A 21,194-nucleotide genomic window follows, 5' to 3' on the forward strand; every position below is an offset into this window, starting at 1 on the left:
AAAACATACATGTTCTCAAAAGAAAAGCCCTTAATTAAATACGGTCAAAACCAAGGGTCTGTCCCTTCAGCACAGACTAAAGCAGCACTAGACATGAATTCAGCTCTCTCAACTTCCATCACAGCTTTGATTTCTAGAGGTTGCTCAGTCCAGGACCACGTAAATACCTGTTATGGGTGGAAGAAGCCCAAGCTGTACCTGGGAGCTGCAAACTAGTGCAGGGACACTGGGACAGGCATTCCCAAACTGGCAGAGCCGTGGCTGGAGGCAGCCAGGAGATAAGGTCTCATCCAAATACCAAAGCAGTGACCAAACGTCTACTCTGAGAGCAAAGGAAAGCTGCTCGTCTTTCCCAAATAAATCAAGTGCACAAGAAGCATCAGAAAAAAAAACCCCACTAGACAATATTATGGAACTTGACAGTAAGCAAAGCACTTTTAATATCCGTGCACCCACTACTGACTATGTGTTTACCATCTTTTTATGTGACAGTAAGGAAATCAAAGAAGAAAAACTCCACACTTCAAATGTGACACTGAATTTTGTTGCTCAGAGAGCAACCCAACCCCTGTGCCAAGCTCCCGGTGACAGACAAACACAGCTCTGCTTTGATCAGGAGTTACAACACTAGTAGCTGCTGTACATGATCTGCTGTAATAATTCATCCCTCTTTTCCTCACTTTAGAAGCACTGCCTCGTTATTTACTGGTTAAGGAGACAGTCAGTCTGCATTTAAATATCATTTTGATGTGTTTTCAGGACAAGTCTGTCTCTGATCCTCACACCTCAAGTACAAAAGAGGTGTTCCTTTAAATATGCTGCTTTATGTACCTTCAGAAAATAATATTTTTGGCTGAATAACAATCTTTTAAAGCTAAAAACAGCATAACTAGCACCGCTATCGTTCTCTTTGTTCTGTACAACTGGTTCCTTCCAGGGTTTTTTTCCCCTGCTACGGCTTCAGTCACAGCTTTGGCATCTGTGTTGATAAGCACTGTCACAGGCCACGGGTGTTGGTGGTGGCCAGGAAGATCCTGAGCAGGTTCACGGTGTTGGAGCTGGAGCCACCCCCACCCAGCAGGACACACACCACAAACCAAGGAGCCACGAGGTCCCTCTGCCTCCCAGAGCTCTGCTGGACAGTCTCCTGGCTGTCAATTTAATTCTCTTCATTAGTATCTTAAATAACAACTTAATGATAATTCTCTATTGCTCCCCCCTCAGATGTAAGATTTACTCTTCCTTTTCCTTTCTCTTATTCAATTCTGGTTAATTTTAAGGGTAAAATTACTCTGTAAATAATTTTACAGTGCTCTGCACTCCAGAAGAATGCCCTTCCAAACAGAAAATGGGGATCCATGTAGAAAACTTGAGTACAGAAGAGCCTGAAACTCTCTACAACTTTCTTGCTTATATTAAAGCAAGAAGATTCAAAATGCAAGAAAGGACAACTCCTCTCTGACAACTTCCACAGCTGCAAGGACTCCACTGAACAGAGGAAATGGAGCCCACAGTGAGAACTGTCTGCCCACAGCCCAGAACTACCTAATATTCAACACACAGAAGATCAGACTGCAAAAACAATAATCTCTCCCCACTTTGGGAAGTCTCTTGGGAAGAAGTAACAGATATCTGTTCATATCAGAAGCCTTCATTATAAATAAAACTCACAAGTTCACTCTCTATGTTCAAAATGTCTATTAAACCATCTGTGATACACAGATTTCTTTTGGATCAAATTAGTAAATATGGAGGAGTTTAAATTTTCATCTTACAACTGAAAGCACTGTGCCGTTGTCCTTATGTCCAGAAAAATCATGAAATCCATCAGCCTAATAACACAATATTTAAAGAACAGGCAATGTTTTGAAATAGTTATAAAACTGCTGCTGCAATTTTCCTATCTGTTTGCAAAGTAACATCCCTAAGAAAGCATTATCTACAAATACCAACATTCTTCTTAATTAAGCACTGTTGAGTAGAGTCACTGCTGTCTGTTATATGGCTCCCTTCATCCATAGGGGAGGACCACAATTCTCTGAGGATGAGGCTTTAAAAGCAACTGTCCCAGTTCCATAATGACCTGCCACTCCTGAGAAACAGCCATCCTGTCACCACCTTCTCCCTCTTGCACTGACTCCAGTTATCCAGTCCACAAATCATTTTGTCTTATGAAGGTATGATTTTTATTACGAAGATTCAGTGCAAAACAAGACAAAATGTGTGCTGCTTAAAACCTCCAAGGGAATTGCCTTGAGAAACAGCAAAGCAAAACAAATTAATTTCCCAGGCTGCAACATACTCTGAAATAATCGAAAAGACATTCACCACCGTCACTAATTTATCACTGTCCACTACTATCTATCATTAATTTAGCACTCCAAAAAGTAAATGTAAAGGAAATGTCACTCAAGAGAGTTAGAAAAAAGCTTAGAAACTGGTACCGCTCTTGTTGTGTTGCAGCATTTTGCACGACCTGATTCCCACCAAGCCCTCAGCTCAAGAGTAATTTCATGGCAAAGACCATGGAGAAATTCAAAACCAATAGAGGCAGCAAGAAAGAAGCAGCTTTACCCAAAAAATATTCCTAGATCCTCACTAAAAGAGTCTTTGGAGTTATTGAGTTATCACCTCAGCTATGCAATTCCAAGTTGGTTTTTGACTCCATTTTCCAAGTTTAAACAAAAGTTCACACGTAAGTGTGATGGGCAAAAACTATTACACCAAGGAACCAGTAAAACCTCCCCCTCCAGTTCCAGTTTAGATGGTCATGGTTGTGACCAAAACCTGTTTCACCAGACAGGAGGTGATCAAACAGCCTGTACATCCTCACAGGTTCCCAGCTCGGGGCATTTTAGGCAGGCACTTTTAGGACTCCTTCCCTTCCCTACTTGTGCATATTATGTTCAATATTTTGCTTACCAAGTTAAAGCCATGGTTTCCTACAAATAGTAAAACCATTCCTAAACTGACCACAAAAATTTTACTGGCTACTGTTTAGCCAGATCCTGAGGATGCTAATTTAAAATATAGCAAACCTGCCATCTAGAAAATCCCAAACCCAAACCAAAATTGGCCACAAATAAAACTTCAGCACTTGAACAGGCATTCCTCTGCTGGAACTATCTGAAAATTGTACTGCCAGCCTTTTTTCTTTCAGCTAAGGACAGCTCTTCTTGAGCATAGTTCAAATAATAACAAATTGTTTATCAAATCTGAATTAGTTAATGGCAGTTTTCCTTTCTACTGAGCTGGGATGATGGTCTGGGGAATTGAGGTGATGTTTGATGGGAGCTGACAAGCTGAGCACACAGGGAATGGCAAAGGAATTTTGCAGCTGGCATTCCAGCCCCAAGTGCTCCATGGAGGAGCTGGAGTTCAAGAGCACCCCATTCCAAGAAGATGAGATCGTTCATGCTGTGGCAATCCCAGGTGATGCTCACTAGGGATCCCTCAGCACAGGGAATGATGACGAGGAAATGAAGCAGAAATCAACAAAAATTTTGGCTTTCTTGAAAATGAACAATATTTACAGTTGTAAAGACAGGCATATAATAAGCCATATAATAAGCCTATAATAAATAGGATGTACCAGGTCATAATCCAAGCCAACACATGCCTGGAGCTACAATAGGGTCCAACATGACGTTTCTGACGTGATCAGGGAGAAGAACCACTGATGGAACATTTCTTGCTGTAGCTTAACGTTAATAACCCTAATAACGGGTTTCCATTCTATGAAAGTCACGTCACTCTTCTGCAAATAAAAGACTTACTTTAACCTTATCACAAGAGATTTTCAAATTACATGTATTCTCTCCTAGAACTTTTTGAAATGACAGCTAGTTGGAGGGAAAAAAACCCTACCCTATATTATTAATGTCATTTTAAACAACGCTGGAATGGGTGTGTACATGTGGGTGCACGTGTGCCAGCAGGTCCTCATTAGGGAAAATTATAATCTGTATTGTGCATCTAAATTGACAGAACTTCCTCCACGGAGTCTATCTAGCAGTACACAGGATCTGATATGACTCAAAAAGGAAGACAAGTTTCTGAGCATAAAAACCTCAGACCTGGGATAGAAACAGTGGCTCTCCCGGGGAAACAAAGCACTGCTCTGAGTTAGGTATGTGTGAACTGCATGCAGAAAAATGCCTATAAAGTGTAAAACCCAGCTGCCCTAATAAAACATATCGATTCTACCTACAAACTGCCTCTTGTCCTGACACTCACTCTGTTCCAGGGAGCCAGGAGAGCAGGCACAGCTATCCCCAAAGAGATTCACTTCCCTAGATGGAAGCTGAACAGAGGCAAGCTCAGCCACTGCATCCATCATGCTCTCAGCTATTCTCATGTCCACAGCTCAGAGTCTGCTGGCAATAAAATAACCAGCACTAAAGTCATCACCCCGTGGTTATGAAAATATTTTGCACAATTCAACTTTGTTATCAGATTAAAATCAGAACTAGAAAAGGCTGCCATATTGTGCTGCAAATCCTGTTTACAGCACCAAGTTAATAAATCAACATGTTAAGAGAAAGTATAGAAGCCAACGCACCGTTGTATCCATATTTAAATGCTTTTCTAGTTGAAAACCCATTTTAAACCTCACCAAAAAAGGCTGAAAACCAGCTGAAGTGCAATGGTGGGTGGAAGTGGAGCATATGAAGCCTCTTCTAGCAATATTACAGGGTGAATTTCCAACTATCCCCTTCTAAAGTTTTATTTTCAAAACACAGGGTGAGAAAGCAAACTTTCTCAGGGAAAACAACAAACAACAGCACTTGATATATGACACCTACTCTTACCATCACAGCATTGTTAGTCAAACAGGATTTTATACACAGCCAATGACAAATTGCCACTAGCTGATGTACTGCAGAAAGCTGCAAGAGTTTAGGCAAAGGTTAAGTGTTTAAAAACTTCTTGGACGCTTCAAGATGGTCAAGCTGCCATACACAGGCAATCCCACGAGAGCAATTCCTGCAGAAGCTCAGGAAACACCAGCTGGGGAGCTCAGTACACCTAAAACATGCACAGGAGACTGTCAACACGGATAAACTGAGAGACTGTGCCCTATAAGTAACATACCACTTTAAGAGCAGGATGCTATTGCAAAGCAATGAAGTCACCTGCCCTTCATTCTCCCTCCATCCAAATACCATATTTTAGCTGCAGATATGTGATTAAACCAGAGAGTTTCCCATATAAACCAGCCCTCTAATTACCCGATGGTTAACCTGCATCACCACTGTGATTATTCTGAAAGCTTGGGAGCTTCAGACTCTTTTTCTGCTGTTGGATTTTCCACAAATACACACAAATAAGCACCTTACCTGAATAGAAAATGTTGATTTTGGCAAGTTCTTTCTCACAGGTTTGGAAGAATTTCTCTTCAAACGTGGCAAAACACCTTTTCACCGTGTCCTCATCTGTATCTGTAAAACAGAATAGAAAAACAAAGAAGTTGTAACAGAAGAACACAGGAGCAACTTTAGAAGTGGCTGATGTGGAAATAGTTCTTCAGAGTAAATCCACCATCTTTGTCATACAGAGAAAGAAGAACAAGCAAGTCCAAGGGGCTCGGGGGAACACATATTTGGCTGTAAAAGGAATTGCACCAAGACAGAGAGGGAAATACTCATATAAGCAGTAACAGCACCTCAACCAAAGTTCCCATCATCTTTTTTGGATCCTTCAAGTGCTAGTGCAGATCTCAGAAGCTCCATTTGCACTTCCTAACCCAGCTTGTGTTTGAAGACCAAAGCTGGCCATACTTTGGCAAACAACCATATTTAGAAGGAAAGGACCAAGTTTTTAACTGAAGGCTTCATCTGACCTTTCAGGAGGACTCACTGGCTTCAGCCACCATTCCCACCTTCTCACCACTGTAATCCTTCAAATACAAACCCAGCAACATAGGAAACTAAAATCCAGAAAACTGTGTGGAAGCTTCCCTCCTGGAAAATAAAACTTTCTCTCATAAGCAAAGTTGAAAGGAAGAGGTCTACATTATGGTGAACATGATCAGATCCACAACTGTTCTCCACCCCATTGCTCTGGGATGGTTTTAATTCTTTTGGAAGAACCACATGCAATTCCATAATTAAAGTCAAAACTTGAAATTAAAGCACCAATTCGGTCAATTAGTTGTTGCAAAAAAATACAGCGCAGAGTCTCAAAGACAGAATGCATTTTCTGATAATTAAGAAATTAGTTTAATGAGTAAAAAAATTAAAGAAGACACACTGTAATTACCAATTTCAGTACTGTCAAAAACCAAATGTTCCTAATGCTGAAGTGAAGCAGACTCTTTGTACCCCCCAGAGTTACATTCCCTGAATCTTCAGACTGAAAATATAATACAAACAAGAAAATTAAATTTTTATTATGGTTTTGGTAGTGTTGAGAAACAGATCACAGAACCACAGAATCAGGTTGGAAAGGACCTCTAAGAGCATCAAGTCCAACCATTAACCCAGCACTGCCGTGTTTACCACTAAACCATGTCCCCAGGTGACACATTCACACATTTTTTGAACATTTCCAGGGATGGTGATTCCACCACTTCCCTGGGATGAAAAGATTCAAACAGATGTTGAAATACATGTCATTAAATTGAGAAGACAAGTGACTACAGAAAAGCTTCACTCGCTAGGAGATACACATACTGGACTGTCATAGCCAAGAAATCTTTTTCATTTAGCCTTCATTTTTAGGTAAAACCAACCCAAAAGTAGCATTAATCAAGAGAATACTTAAATAGAATTTACAGTTTTCTGGGGTTTATGTCTCTACCCCTGATATTGAGCACCACGAACCTACATCCACTTCAGTAACGCTTTTAAGGGGTGGTGTAGAAAGAGCAAAGAACAGAACACAAAAGTGCAGTGCAGGGGCAACCCTGTCTTCTTTTGGAGTTAGATGATGCTTTTAAAGAGTAAACAGAGAGAAAATAACCAGTTCTGCAGAGATGCCTGGTGTTTACAACTCCACCACCCAAGGGCTTGTAGAAAAGAATTCTCAAGGGCTCCAAAGGCTGTTCCAAGCTCCAAGTTTTGGCTCCCAGGGTTCCTTTATTATCCGATCATTATAGTTGCAGATCTGTGGCTACTCCCAAGGATGAGGGCTCCCTCCCTTGTGCAAACAAACCCTGGAATGACAGGGCTTGGGCTCCTCTGGGCTGAGGAAAAGCCGCAGCAGCCCCAAGGTGTCATTACAGCCCTGCTTGAGGTCCTTGGCTCTGCAGAAACAAAGATGCACATACCCCAGGCAATCCCACTCCACATAGTGCCTCCACATGGATCCCTCCTTGAGGGCAGCCTAAAACACCAGAAGGACAGAAAATAACTCTGCTTCAGGGCTGGGAACTTGAAGGGCAGAGTCACAGCAGTTGTGACATCCTGCCCTGGGGCCCTCCCAGTAAGGCCAATCTGAACTTGCCTTCAAGAGCTCTAAATCCTTGACCCAACAGCAGACAAAGCACAAACAGGAGGGTGAAGCAACAGAAATTACTGTGCAATACTTAAAATGCAGAGATTTTTATTCACTAGCTGCCTGAAACTTTAAAAATGACAGTAATCATTATCAAACCACAGCTGACTCTTAAGGATGGACCTGAGAGGCAAAGTCTTCAGCCCAAAGAGTTTACACACGCCAAGAAGAAAAGCTTATGGAGAGGTGCTTTCTGACATGGGGGAACCATTCTTTCCTGCCTTTAAAAAGAAGTCACACAGCATTAAAAGCACACAGGCTCACTGCTTTCCTGTTTTGGAAACACCAAACCTCTTTTGCCATCGCTTGTTTCAGTATATCCAAAAAATAAGAGTAAGACCAAGCAAGTTTTTAAACTTCAGTCACTGAAGCTATCAAAGAATAATAAAAAAAAAAACACTTCATCAGGAGTGGAATATACTGTTTGTCCAGAAAGTCAAGCATGAATATTTCTACGCAACCAAAATATCACCTCCTAAGATAGCAAAAAGCTCAGTAAAGCAACAGTGTTAAACTAACATAATCAATGCCAAATAAATCAATAAGTATCTTGTTTTGTACATTACTGGTCACTTCAGGAAATGGTAAATAAGTGTGTTGAACAGTTTGACTACCATCTGAAGTTTAGAAGAGGAAAATGGGCTTTAAAACATAAACCAACTGCTACTGGAAGCCCTTCCAAAAACCTTGAGATTAGGAATTCAGGTCTCTGTTTCAACCTCAAAACATTGCTGACTCAGAGGAAAGAAAGTTCTAGATCAACTATTCAAAATCCTTCTCCGAATGTCAAAACACTGACTTAGAAAAGATATTTTGCAGAGCAGGATGGATGTCAGCCTTACCAAAAAAAAAATCAAAAAAAAAAAAATAATCAGGATTCTCTGTGAAGAAAAGGTTTTCCTTTGGTGCCATTTCCACTGCAGTCCAGTCATTTAGCTGCAATAATAGACCAGTGCTGCCAAGGCTACTGCCTTTATTTATTTATTTTCCCCCCAAGGCTGGGACAGGACAACGTGTTTTGCCATGAGAAAATCACGGCGCCAGAAACCCGGCCTTGGATTCGGAAGCTCCATGACAACAGGGCCTGTTTTTAAAAGGCATCCAGCTATTGCTGCCAAGAAGGTCCAGCAGTAACCTCCCTTTTGTTCTGTTTCTATAGCCCTAATACTCCATTTACCCTCAGCTCCCTGAAGCTGCCACGGACAAGGCTGCCAAGCAGAGAGTCTGATCAATATTGCAGCTTCCCGACCTCATCTTCCTATGGATTGCCTGTGCTGAATAAAAAAAACACAGGAAGCCTGAAAGGCTCTTGCTTTTACTTGCAAAGCCCAAACCAGCAGCAACCTGGATGAACTCCCCCTACCCCATGTTTTCTGGTTTGCAGAGAGCTGAGATGTTGGCACACCTAAAATAGAACCTGAAGTTGAAAAATTAACATCCAAAGTACATTCCTGCACTGTCCCAAGCACTCATTTCTCAGTGCTTCTCTCAACTGGTGATTTAATTTCTCATTTTCTGCAGCTGTAGTATATAAACAAATGATCAGCATCCCACAGCAGCTCTGCTTACTCACTCCCTTGCAAGAACACACACAATAAAAGTTTTCTTTGTTAGAACAGTGCCCTCTAAAAGTAATCATTTAAAAAAAAATCCTTTTGTCTTTATCATGCTGAATTTTAAAGGGCATCTGATTTAAAAAGATTAATTAGCTTTGTTATAAGATCAGCACAGGTGTAGTTCTCTGAATCACCTTCTGTTTGCCACAAAACAGTGGCAATAACATCTGAGTAATGTTATTGCAACACTTTAGTTAGAGAGGAGGCAATTTCATTTATGAGGAGGGCTCTGCCATCTAGTCAATAAAATAAAAATCAAAATCAAACTTGACATTGGCATCAAACACATCAAATCAAACTGAACAGGTGATTGCAAATTTAACATCAGCATCATTTTGAATACATTAAAATTTTTAAGATTTCCACACTCTGTACCCAGAGCTCAAGTAGGTTTAAAACAACAGGACTGTGCTCTGAACAATTAACAAGATTTAAAGGGCAGTTTTCTTGTTCCCAGGTCAATAAAGACAGTAACTGCTTGTACTTCTAGGCCCAGTGGCACAAGGTCGGGGGGGGGGAAGAAAAAAGAGAAGAAAAAGAAAAAGAAGCCACTTCTATTACCACTCAAGAATCTTTAAAAGTGGGTCACTGTAATGAAAACATGTATCTGCCTCCAAAATCCCATCAGCTTTGTCTGTCTACTCAACCATCACAATTTTCTAATACCCTTGACAGTTCTGCAGCACCAAGACTGTAGTTTCCCAACCTTTTACACAGTGAGATTTTACAGCTAAAAAATCAAACTCTGTAGTTCATAGATGCAAGGGTGAAGATTACCTTTACACTCCTAATGCGTCACCCTCGTGTTTATTGGGGTATTTTTCCAGAAGAAAGGTTCTTCCACAAGGCAACTCCCTTCCTCATGACAGAAAGCCACACTTGGGTCAGCTGAAAATTGGATCAGTTGCTGAAACTTCCAAGAAATTAATTACTCACTGTGCATTTTCACATCCAATCTTGTGGCAAATTAAAGTTTCCTCGTACAGAATTTTATGTGCTTTACGTACAGATACAGAAATTTCTTCCTAGGATATATTCTTGCTATAGGAAGAGAAAAGAAGCCAACTCTGCTTGCAAGTAATGAATATTTGCATTCATGCTATTACATCTTGACATCTGAGCTACAAATTGTACATGTAATGGTGGTATCTCTCTCAGAATTTATTCCATCAGATGAAAGTGGACCTTGGCTCAAAATACTATAAAATCAACAGAAAAGAAGCTCCATGCATTGGTTAACCTTAAAAAAAATGTTAAGAAAATTCATAGCAGGCTATACCTGCTTTTCTGAACCCCCACAGATGAGCTGGTCAGGTCTCTACTTAATGAATGCTTTAGCCCAAATTAGATTTGGTTATTAAATTATTCCCCTAAATCTGGCAATAAAAAATGACCACTCAGGTAGCAAATAAGGTTGGTACTGCCTGGACACACAGGGCTTATATGTGGGCAGGGGGAGGAGGCAAGAACTGCTGCATGACACCAGCACAAGTTCTCTCAGGTTTTGGTTCACCATTTTGCTATTTTTACCAATTAACCCAGAATGTATTTCAAAATACCTTTAGAAATTGTGATTTCTCAGGTCAGTAAAAATTCTGCTTCCCCATTTTTTAGATTGTATCGCTGAAATCTTACCAGGAAACCAGCCAGATTCTTGTAGATGGTTTATTTAGCTGGAAAGAAAAAGCAACCTCCCCAACATGCCTACAAACCAGACATCCAACCAAGCGTCTACTATAAATTATTTACATTTGTGACTCCATAAACACAGATTCTAAAGCAACCACAGCACCCTGGTACGAACTTCAGGTGCAGAAAAACCAGGCAATGTAGTAGCCAGAGGTGAGGAGACAGCTGTTGTCCAGCTGGCTGCTATGAGCTTTGTAGCTCCTGATGTCAGGTTTTGTGGTCTACAGGGCAGCTACACAGCTGTTCTACAGGTTCACTTCTTTAAATCAGCATCCAGCACTCATAAGAAGTCCTTCTGCAAGTAAGGAAGGTGGCACTAGTCTTTGTCAGCTATATGTGACCACGATACTTAAATACCTTTACAGTGCTTCACTTCTGTACCATTAGGAGAATCAATACTCCCAGCAGAATTACAAGACCTGCGTGGTAACTCAGGTTTGAAGGACAGCTAGGCAGAAACTTGTGACAGAAAAATAAATAAATTAAAGAGAAGCAGCACAAGTGCCTAATAATATTTCAAAACCTACCACAAAAATATTGGTAATACAGGGTAACAGAGCTGGAGCCAGGTCCTGACAGCCAGAAGATGTCATACAGGGACAGCAGTCTCAGTACTTGCTTTCCCTGGTTAACAACAAGCTTCAAAGTCTTCTGTTTTCAAGAAGGGAAGTAAAGAATCAATATGTGTTTTTTGCAAATACTTCCAAATAGGTTTGACCAGAAATACTGTCACACACTTCAGGGTGAAGGAAAGACAATCATCAGGAACTAAGAGTCCAGATGACAATTTTCAGTGACCATTACCAGACTCCAAGACAAAGAATGGAGAGCACCAGGGTTAAGTTACTCAGTTGGTGCATACCAGAACCTGTCCAGGCCGTGAATGCTCAGTTTAGACAAGTAGCCAATGATGAAAACAGAGATCCCACAGCTTTGTGGAATCACCAGGATCACACAGGACATTCCCTGCTTACACAATGCACCTGCATGTTCCTCAAGCTGCTGTCTCCAGTTCTGGATTTCATTAAAACAAGACAAGACAGCAGCAATTATGGTTGCACAAAAAAACCATATCAGAGTTGACACACTGGGGGTTAAGCAAAGCAGAGATACTCCAGCCTCTCACAGACATGGAATCTGAACTGGCCCGTGCACCTCTGGCAGATGCTACAGGAGACAAGTTCAGCACTGCCATCCATTCCCTCTACCAAGAGAGATCTTCATCAGCCTTTAAGCTGATTGTTATTCCTCCTCTTCAATGGTGGGGCCACCAAACTAAAAACTCAGCAGTATCTGTTCATGTTTTTGAGATTCACTGAATGGACCTCAAGTAAATTAGCACAGCTTTGTTTTATACAGCTACAGAACAATCTGAAAAACCTTCCTTCTGCTAAATCACGTGGATGGAAATAAGGACACTTCCCTAAGTTGCCCAATTTGGTCCTTAAACCAAGAAGACAAATAGAAAACAAATCCCAGAGCAACATGGAAAACCAAGACCAGAATTGTTGATAGAAAATTAGGGGCTCAGAGTTCAAATTGAAGTTTTTCCTTATATTCACCTTCCCCACCTTTCTCTTCAGCCTGGCAAAACTCAATGAATTCAGCAAACCCTCTGCTGATTATCGGGACAAGTGCTAGAGTTAGACTTTTTAGCTAAATGACATTTAAACAAATAAATACGTGAGTTCCAGAAAAAGGAAGGGAAGATCACCCCAGTTGTCCAGATCTGTGCCAGCCCCCAAAGCAGTGATGGAACACTGGGGACTTCCACAGGGAGAAGATCTTAGAACCCTGTGGGAGACCATGAGGACTGGAAACACAGCAGCAAGGGGCAATCAAAGGAAACTCAAATACTCCAGTGCTGAATATAGCAGAGATCCCTCACCCTAAAACCCACAAGTGCTGTTTCCCTGCCCCATGTCCTGAATGAAGGTCATACTTCGTGGCATGGAAAGAGAAATAAGAGGAAACTTTCTAATCTTTTTAAATGTGCATTCGTATTTATCAGGAAAGATGTAAGTTTGATTTGTGAATATTTTAATCAAGCAAAAAAGGTTTCTGTCAGAAGATGAAGCTTCGTAATAAAGTGACTGTTTACGCTTCTTTTATTGAGCCTCCAGTTTTAGTAGTTTTATTTCCAGAATTTTACTGAGCAATAACAATTACCTTCTCATTAAAACTGCACAAAACCCGGCAGAATATCTGATATAAAAAAAAAAACAAGACAGGAATTAAAATAAAACTGAGATTACAGCCAGTTAAAGGAACGTTGATAAAGCACACTTTTAAGTCTCGTATCATTAGATAAAGTTTTTCCTTCCTAAGAAAATTGCATGGAGATGGAGTGATGGGGAATTTCAGCAGCAGTTTTGGCTGTCCTTTATATCCTCTCTCAGACACACACATGATGTCCTTTCCTTGCTCTGGTACTGCTGTTCATCCGAGCCCAGTGAACCAGTTCAGGAAGTTAATCCGGCATTTAGAGAACGACTGAGCATTAGTACTAAAAAGCTTTAAAAACCTAATTGATCAATAAACTAGTTTCCTGTGTTTTAGTCCCCTGAAAGAGCTCCTGGCACACAAGGAGGAGGCAGCGAGAGGGAGATTCCCCCTCTGGCAGCAGTCACCTGTTAGACTGATTTAGCTGGAATATCAAATCACCCGCTTGGACTCGCGTCCATCCTGCGCTGAGAGATGACTAAAGGCATTACCCCACAGCTCAGCTGACAGGGAGACACTGGTGAAGCCAACACAGCTCACTGGAGTTGGAATCACATGCCTGTACCCTTGATATGAACACACTAAATGTCTCAATTATTTGTTAAACAGATTGAACATGTTTGAGCTTTGGTCTTTTTCTCAGCAGCCCCTCACCTCCTGCCAACGCTCCAGCAGCTCGTGTGCCTCCAGTCTTCCCTCCTCAAACTCTCTCATCGGAAAAGCCATGCCTGTCTTGGATGCAAACTGCCTGTTCAATAAAGCCACCATACAACAACTATTTCCGTCAGGAAACTCCTCTGCTTTCTCCTTGTTGTCGTCTGTCACTGTACATCATCATGGAACAGTTTGGGTTGGAAGGGGACCTTAAAGACCATCTCATTCCAACCTCTCTGCCACAGGCAGGGACACCTTCCACTAGACATGGAGGTGGAAACCTCAGACCCAGAGCCACCTCAGGGCTTACAAGAACATTTTGGTCAGTTCCTGGCAACTGTTCTCTGCAAAGGCACCACAGAAATTGCCATTTCTCATTTAGCCATCACATCAGTCCCTCTAAAAAAGCATCTTGCTTTGGTAGTTACCAGTATTGTAAAAAGCACTTTACTGCCTACTATGGTTTTCCAAAATAAGGGATAAGCTCAAGGGAAAGCTTTGCAGTCCAGGATGGTCATTTATTTCCATCGCCACAGGCAAACCTGTGAGAATCTCAAGATGGAGCAAGTGCCTCTTCTGAAGTTGCCAGCAGTGATACTGAAAACCTTTAGGGAAGTGGTGTGATTAAGGGTATTTTAACTTTTTAAAAACACAAGTAGCACAGTGTGCTTCCCGATCTTAACGCTCTCGGGACAGGATGAGATGTACAAAGAAAAAGGCTGCTCCTGCACAGCACATCGGTGTCCCCAGAGAGACCCTGCTCAGCTCTGCTTGTCTGGGGGGAGGCAGAGAAGGGAATTACAGCTAATTCAAAACATTTTGCATAATTCGAGCTGATAAGAGACCTATACCCATCACTCCAGGAAACTATTTGCATCCTTATAACAATTACAGCACATACAAAATTCAGAAGTTAAGCAAACAAATGAAAACACAAATACTGGTGGTAAAAAACCCCAGGTGAATAAACGGGCCATCATCATTAAAAAAAACAACAACAATGGTATTTTAAAGCTTTTTTCAGACACAGGAGAGAATATTCATTGGGGATACCGGGGGTGGGGAAGGAGGAAATGACAAAAGGAAGATTAACAGAACTGTGTCTTGGGAAAGACTCCAATTAATATTAAGAGCAACTAGAAAGACAAAACAAATGATGCAGAACCAACAACAGGTTCCCCATATGGAGTACAGCGAATGCAGGGTACAAAAACAAACCTACTTCAAACGTGCTATCAATGGCTTAATTTCCCCCCAGGGAGCCACCACTACTCAAATTCATTTTTCCCTTTTTATTTTACTAGCTAATAAGAGCAAACAGCAAGAAAATAATAAGCAAGCAATTATCAGATGAAGAAAAATATGGTTTTCAGGTATCTCAGAGAAATGAACAAGGCTCGGGAGTGGCTCTGCGTAAGATTTTACCAGGGCATCCTTACAGTCAGACCACAGTCAGGAGCAGAACAGATTGTTAATTCTCATAAATGTTTATAGCAGCACCTTCCTAAATGTTTGGCACAATTTAAAACAAGATTTTTCTTTTTAAATGATACAAGTCTAGCTAAAACACCAGCAAATGAACATTAAGGTAGCTGCTTCTCCACTCAAGGCAGTAATTCTTCTGCTTTAATTCTTACATTATTACAGCAACAGATGTTGTAGGATCCTCACCACAACATTACAAAGCCTAGCCAAGGTTATATTCCTCCTTGCTCACACAGTGCACAGCCACCCAGCTGAGCCCTACCCTGCTATATTAATTAAAAAACATGGATTGAAGCCTGCCCGGAGACACTGTGGTAAATTGCAGATAACCAGAACTACTCCAGTGCAGGTCCCCACAAGTTTGGAGCTGTTTTCTTCTAAATACACTTTCAGGGAGCATCCCTTGCCCTCCCTTCCTTTCAATCCTACGCTTAAAGGGCTTGTTTAAAACCAATTTAAGTAAAAGCAGCATTCCTCAGACACAGCTTTGCTACCAAACGTCCTTCCTTCAAGGGGAGAGAAGATGGTCTTTCAAAGGGCTTGATTTGAAAGTCTATGCCCTCTTCAACTCCTCAACAGAGCTGCTGTGTTCCAGGGGTAATTTTAGTTTAAGATTAAAATGCAGCAGAGACCAGGACTGCACTTGTTTGCTTGTCTGTCTTCCAAGCTAATCGCTTTCATTTCTCACAGCACAAGCTCCTAGCCAGAAACCACACGGGTATCTCCTCTTGGAGCATCCCTGCCAGACTGGAACGGGAATGAATCCTTCTGAAAAGGATTTTTACACCCCAAATAGGAAGAAAGATTGAGAGGCATGTGATTTCCCCTTCCCCCCCTCCCCATTTCCCTCAGGCTCAATGCACAGCACTGCTGGCACTCGGTAAATAAAAAGGCAAAAGGAACCATTCAGTAATTTCTATTGCTTCCCGAACAAAACCTTGTGGGAAGGGAATACACAAACTGCAGAAGTAACTGGCAACAGAAAGGTTTTGCATTCAAACACAAACTCGAAGTATGCTGAGGGTAAAAAACTCAATGGCCCCATTTCCTAAGTCACCTCTTTATTTACATTTCAAAGAACATGTTACAGAGCCACCACATTTAATTCTATTTTACCCCTTTTTGCGATAGTGGCAAAAAGCCTGAATTTAAGTCCCAGTTGCAGAATCAGCTGTGCAAATGGACAGAACAATAGTATTTTCAATAAACTTGAAAAAAAGGTCTACAGATATCTCCCAAAGGAACCTGTGTGCTGTACACAGCAACTTTGCCAAGCAGCAGTTAACAAGATACTGCCCGCTTTGAAGCTATGGTTTGACTTGAAACCTTCTTCTTCGCAAAACCTGTTAAATTAAAGGCTGATCCTTATTTAAAGTACAGGTGATTCAACCGGAATGGAGAGAAAACACTCCAAACAGCAGCAGCAAGCAGGGAGGAGCTCGGAGCTTTGTCCGCCAAGCGTTTGAAAGCTTTTGCTCTGCTCCAGGAAACCCGGACTCAACAATGCACGAACTCCCCATGAGAGCAAGCCCCAAAATGGTTATACTGCTCCCCTAACCACGCTCTTAGCTCTGTGGTTGTGTCCTCACAGAAGAATTCTACTGCAACAGATGACCGCAGCATCCAGAAGCACTGCTCATGTAGCCGGCGTGCTGCTAATCAACAGCCGGAGCAGATGGAATGCAAATCTCCCAGCGAGGGGGGACCGGGAGGCTGTCACCATCCTGCTCCGAGAAAGTAAATGAGCTATTATCAATTAGGAGCTAAATTCAGACAGGATTTTGGTGAAAGGCAACACTTCAAGGTGTTTTCGGGGGAAATCCATCTGCACTGTCTAAAAGAAATCCGCCGTGAACCGCGAGGTTATTCTGTGCTGTTTCATTCGTGCATCGGCACAAGCGGTTGTTGTCCTTATTTTATGTCCTTTAATTTTTAATTTAAGTTTTAGATAAATTAAACCACTAGCTAGAAGTAGGGTGAGGTTGGCCTTAAAGGCAACATTGTTTTGGTTTTTTTTTCTCACCAGAAGTTTTTTATTTTTGGCAAATATTTCAGAGGCTGGAATCAGCTCCTCTTCAACAGCAGAAGACAGGACAGGGGAAAAAGCATCACCTAAAAGTCAGAAAGAAATGAAGTTTCGTTTCAGCCATACTGGTCTGTACCAGCAAGCCTCAAAGAACCAACCTCAACAGATTTAGGGGTTAAGCATAAAGGGTTTGGGGGTTGGTCCTTCAGCATATTCAACACAAGAAGCACTGAAGCTGCCCCAGTTCATTCACCCAATTGATTCACCAACTGTTCTGAAAGATGAATAAATATGTAAGTGGCTACTTTGCTCTAATTAGTGACATTCAGTGAATCTAACCAGAGAGCCCAAACCTCCAGCCCTTGCATTTAGCTCCCCACGTCTCTCCCTTGGGAACTGAATAGCAATCAGGTATGTAATGCAGGGATGGTTGCTTTTTTTTTCTTCACATTTAGAGTGGAAAATAAGGGGGGTAGGGCACAGAGTCAGGATGGATAAAATAATTAAATCCTGAAACCCAGGCAAAAGGTCTAAACATACTTAAAGAACTGTTTTGAAGGAGGAAAATTAGAGAAGAGGGAGTAGGAATAAAGGAAAAATAAAACTGAGTGCAATTGCAGAAAACATGAAGCAGATGATGCATTTCCTATGTGATAGCTTAAACAAGTCCCAAGGCACACCTCCTCAGTCCATCAAACACCACATTTACATAAAATCATTAATTCATTACAGTAGTGAAAGAAAAGAGGGATGGGTTAGGAGGGACAGGATGGAGTGAATGAAGTGGAAATTTAAGCCAGAGGCATAAGAAAAAGGTCCATATCTGTGCACATTGAGCTTCCTGAGGGAGAGAGAGACACAACTAACCTCAAAGCAATTTCTCAAACTGAAAAAACTTCATGTTTGCCAACACTAAACCACTCTGGCTTTGAATATACAGACAAATGTACACAGGATAGTAATATCACTTGTGTGCCTGCCCTCTGTGGCGATAAAGAAGGAAGCTGCTGATGCTGCACTTGGTCCTGCCACCAACAAGAGTTATTTGCTTCTGGTTTGGTCTCCATCACCCTCAATTAGAAACACAGCCTCTATTCCTGCTAAATGTGTCCAAGGTCTCAGCCACCTCTTTTAGCTCACTGGAGTCAACTCAGCTTTTCATGAAGCTTCTTGCCCTTCTCTGAAATAATGGTACCTTTTAACCAATCCAAAAGACAAAAGCCCTCCCCCCTCTTGCAAACTCACATTGAACATATGAATTAATTTTCAGGTTTCTTGGCTGTTTTATCACTCAATTCACACACACAGAGCCCGAAACTGCAGTTCTGTAGCTATCAATCTGCCTCCAGAGACAGTGTTAGCACGGCAATCCCCCCACACAACACAAGTGGTCTTACAGACGGCGGCACTATTTTTAAAGCAGAACATGGATGTATTTTCCTCTCCTTTGCCAAACAAGTATATGAAATGTGCCACATGGCAGGTAGCATGCAGATGACAAAACAGTCAGAATTCAGCAGAAATACAAGATGGGGCTGCCAGAAGGATTCCAACAACTCTTTGTAAAAAAAAAACAAACCATACTGATAGGTGCTCCACCAAAAGCTTTGTGCATCTTTGCTCTCCACAGGTGAGAACTTCCTCTATTGTTGTCATCCCAAATTAAGCTGGATAAAGGATAACTGCGTTTAAGACCAAAGGAGTGTCCTGGGTCTTGGATGTAAATTTACCCAAGTATCTGCTGATGGGTCTGTCTTAACCTCTGAGATGCAGAAAGAAGTGACCACCAATTTTGGGACTATTACAAGAAGAACTGCTGACACAATGGAAATAGCCAAGCCAGCATGTTTTCTGTAAATGACAAACTCAGCACACACAGATCGTTTTGAGGAAAGAGTTTCCAGCTTTGGAGAAGAATCTCTGGCTTTGGAGCTTGCCACTTCCAGGCTGTCACATACACATAACACTGGACAGAGCAGAAGCGAGCCTGAAAAAAACTCTTTGGGAAGAAATTAAAGTCTTCAAACAGACAAGGGGTCTAAAAAATGTTTGAAATTTGTAGCCAGGATCAAGCTGAGCATTTGCTGGCATCACCCTGACATCTCATAGGTCCATTTGGTGTTAATACACTCAACAGCCATAAAGCAAAGACACTGATGAGACCTGCAGGCTTCGTATGGCACAAGAGAACACATCAACACGAGATATCAAACAGCACACAATGAAATGTAGATTAATGGGAACTGTAATCATTTCTTGGGGAAAAAAAAATAGCTTTCCCTTTTTTAGGGATGTCACACCCATCCCAGAATCCGAGTCCTCTGTCGGCAGCGCTGGAGCAGCCGCGGTGCACCAGCCACGGATCACACGGTTCAACTGACACTATCACTTACACGGGATTGTTTGCAGGGACAGGAGAACACCCACAAGGCACAAAACACAACCACACACGGGCAGCCTCTACACAAAAAGTCACTGAACATTAAATCAATCTTGCTTTTTAAGAATGAGCTTGAAAAGACCAAGCCGAGTGGCTGCTGCTGAACTAATGGATATCATTCGCTTTTGTGTTTATTGCAGAAGAGCAAATTTAGGAAATTTATAGCAAGTGACATTTTATGCAGAAGTATTTTTGCAGCTAGCTGTAAAGAATTTTATCATTTAGGGTTTGCTTCTGCTATTTGAAATTAAAGATTCACTAACACATTCACCTAGCATGCCTTATTAGCATGTTGTTTAACACTACTTAAGAAATGACCTGTGAAGTGTTCTTTGCATACCCACAAACTATGTATCTCTCCTCATTAGCAGCTTCATTAGCACTGAAAGATGAAAAATAACCTCTTTCCCTGCAAATGCAGTATAAATACACACCACCTCTACAACTAGCAGCAAAGATTCAACAGCAACAGCCCATGTTTAAAATATTCATAACAAAGTTTCAAGTAGGCAAATCTGACAAGAACTAAATTATGTTCCATAGAGGTGATGGTTATTCAGACAAGTTATACACATCTAGGAATGCTGCCAGTACTTAAAAAAAAGGTTTGCAACATTGTGCAAAAGCGATTTTATAATTTTAAATAATTGCTTTTTATTTTGAGCTGTAAAATGTTTGCCAAAAGCAAGTGTTTTTATGAGCCATAGCCTACTGCCCCAGATTCCTCTCTGAAAATTGTAATTATTTTATTATAGTAAAATAGTTACATCATTTTCAGAGCCTGAAATGGTAACACTGTCAAAAGGCATATGCTGATAGATATTCCAGTGCCATTAGTTATGAAACCCGACTTTCTTTAACAAGTCTTTTAACAAAGTCTCAATGAACCAACTTCTGCATCGCTGCAGTGTTCATTAATGAGATGGGGTGAGCTGCTTCTAAAGCTGCTGAAACACAGAACAGCACTGAGCAGCTGTGGTGAGAGCATTTGCTCAGTTTTCTTTTGCTGCTGCCCACAAACCTCCGGGTAACCACGGAGCTCACACAATTCCCATCCCCTGTTTCACCAGAGGTCAGGAAAACAGCCAGTGGAGCGAAGGCAAGCACTGAAACGATGGAGGAACTGGAAAACTGAAGCCACCCCAGGCTTTACCTGACAGACAGCTGCCAGATGCCAGCAGCAGATGGATTCAGATGCACTTGGATCTCTCTACTAGTTGGGAACCCCTCACTGCTGCTATCCATGGACACAAAATCTATGTGAGAAGTAAACAGCAGAAAAGTCATAAATGAGAACCAAGAAACATGTTATACATCAGACTAAGCACTACAGTCTTATGATTCTGTGCTCTAGTCTGAGAGAAACACCAAATCAGAGACACACAAACACATCCCCAAATATTTATCGTTACACACTACTGTGCAGAGGGATGAGGCAAACCTCTCCACTTCTGCATTAAGCTTGGGATGGAGGAAAAGACCTTTCCCAAGCAGTGGGAAGGGGAAATCATGGAGGTGGATCTTCTATTTACATGAGTTTAAAGTGATTTTCACAGAGAAATTA

General features: G+C 41.5%; 1 protein-coding gene across 1 annotated transcript in view; it reads right to left on the reverse strand.

The window, feature by feature from the left end:
* XPR1 (xenotropic and polytropic retrovirus receptor 1) overlaps nucleotides 1-21,194 on the reverse strand; it is a 105,932-nt gene that overhangs the window by 32,048 nt on the left and 52,690 nt on the right. Inside the window, exon 3 of the mRNA XM_051806132.1 lies at nucleotides 5,340-5,441. Within this exon, the coding sequence (XP_051662092.1) occupies nucleotides 5,340-5,441 (102 nt within the window). The remainder of the gene's footprint in view (nucleotides 1-5,339; nucleotides 5,442-21,194) is intronic.

This window comes from Manacus candei, unplaced genomic scaffold (assembly GCF_025592945.1).
Source record: "Manacus candei isolate 608988 ecotype Guabito, Panama unplaced genomic scaffold, ASM2559294v1 h1tg000005l, whole genome shotgun sequence".
NCBI classification, from domain to species: domain Eukaryota; kingdom Metazoa; phylum Chordata; class Aves; order Passeriformes; family Pipridae; genus Manacus; species Manacus candei.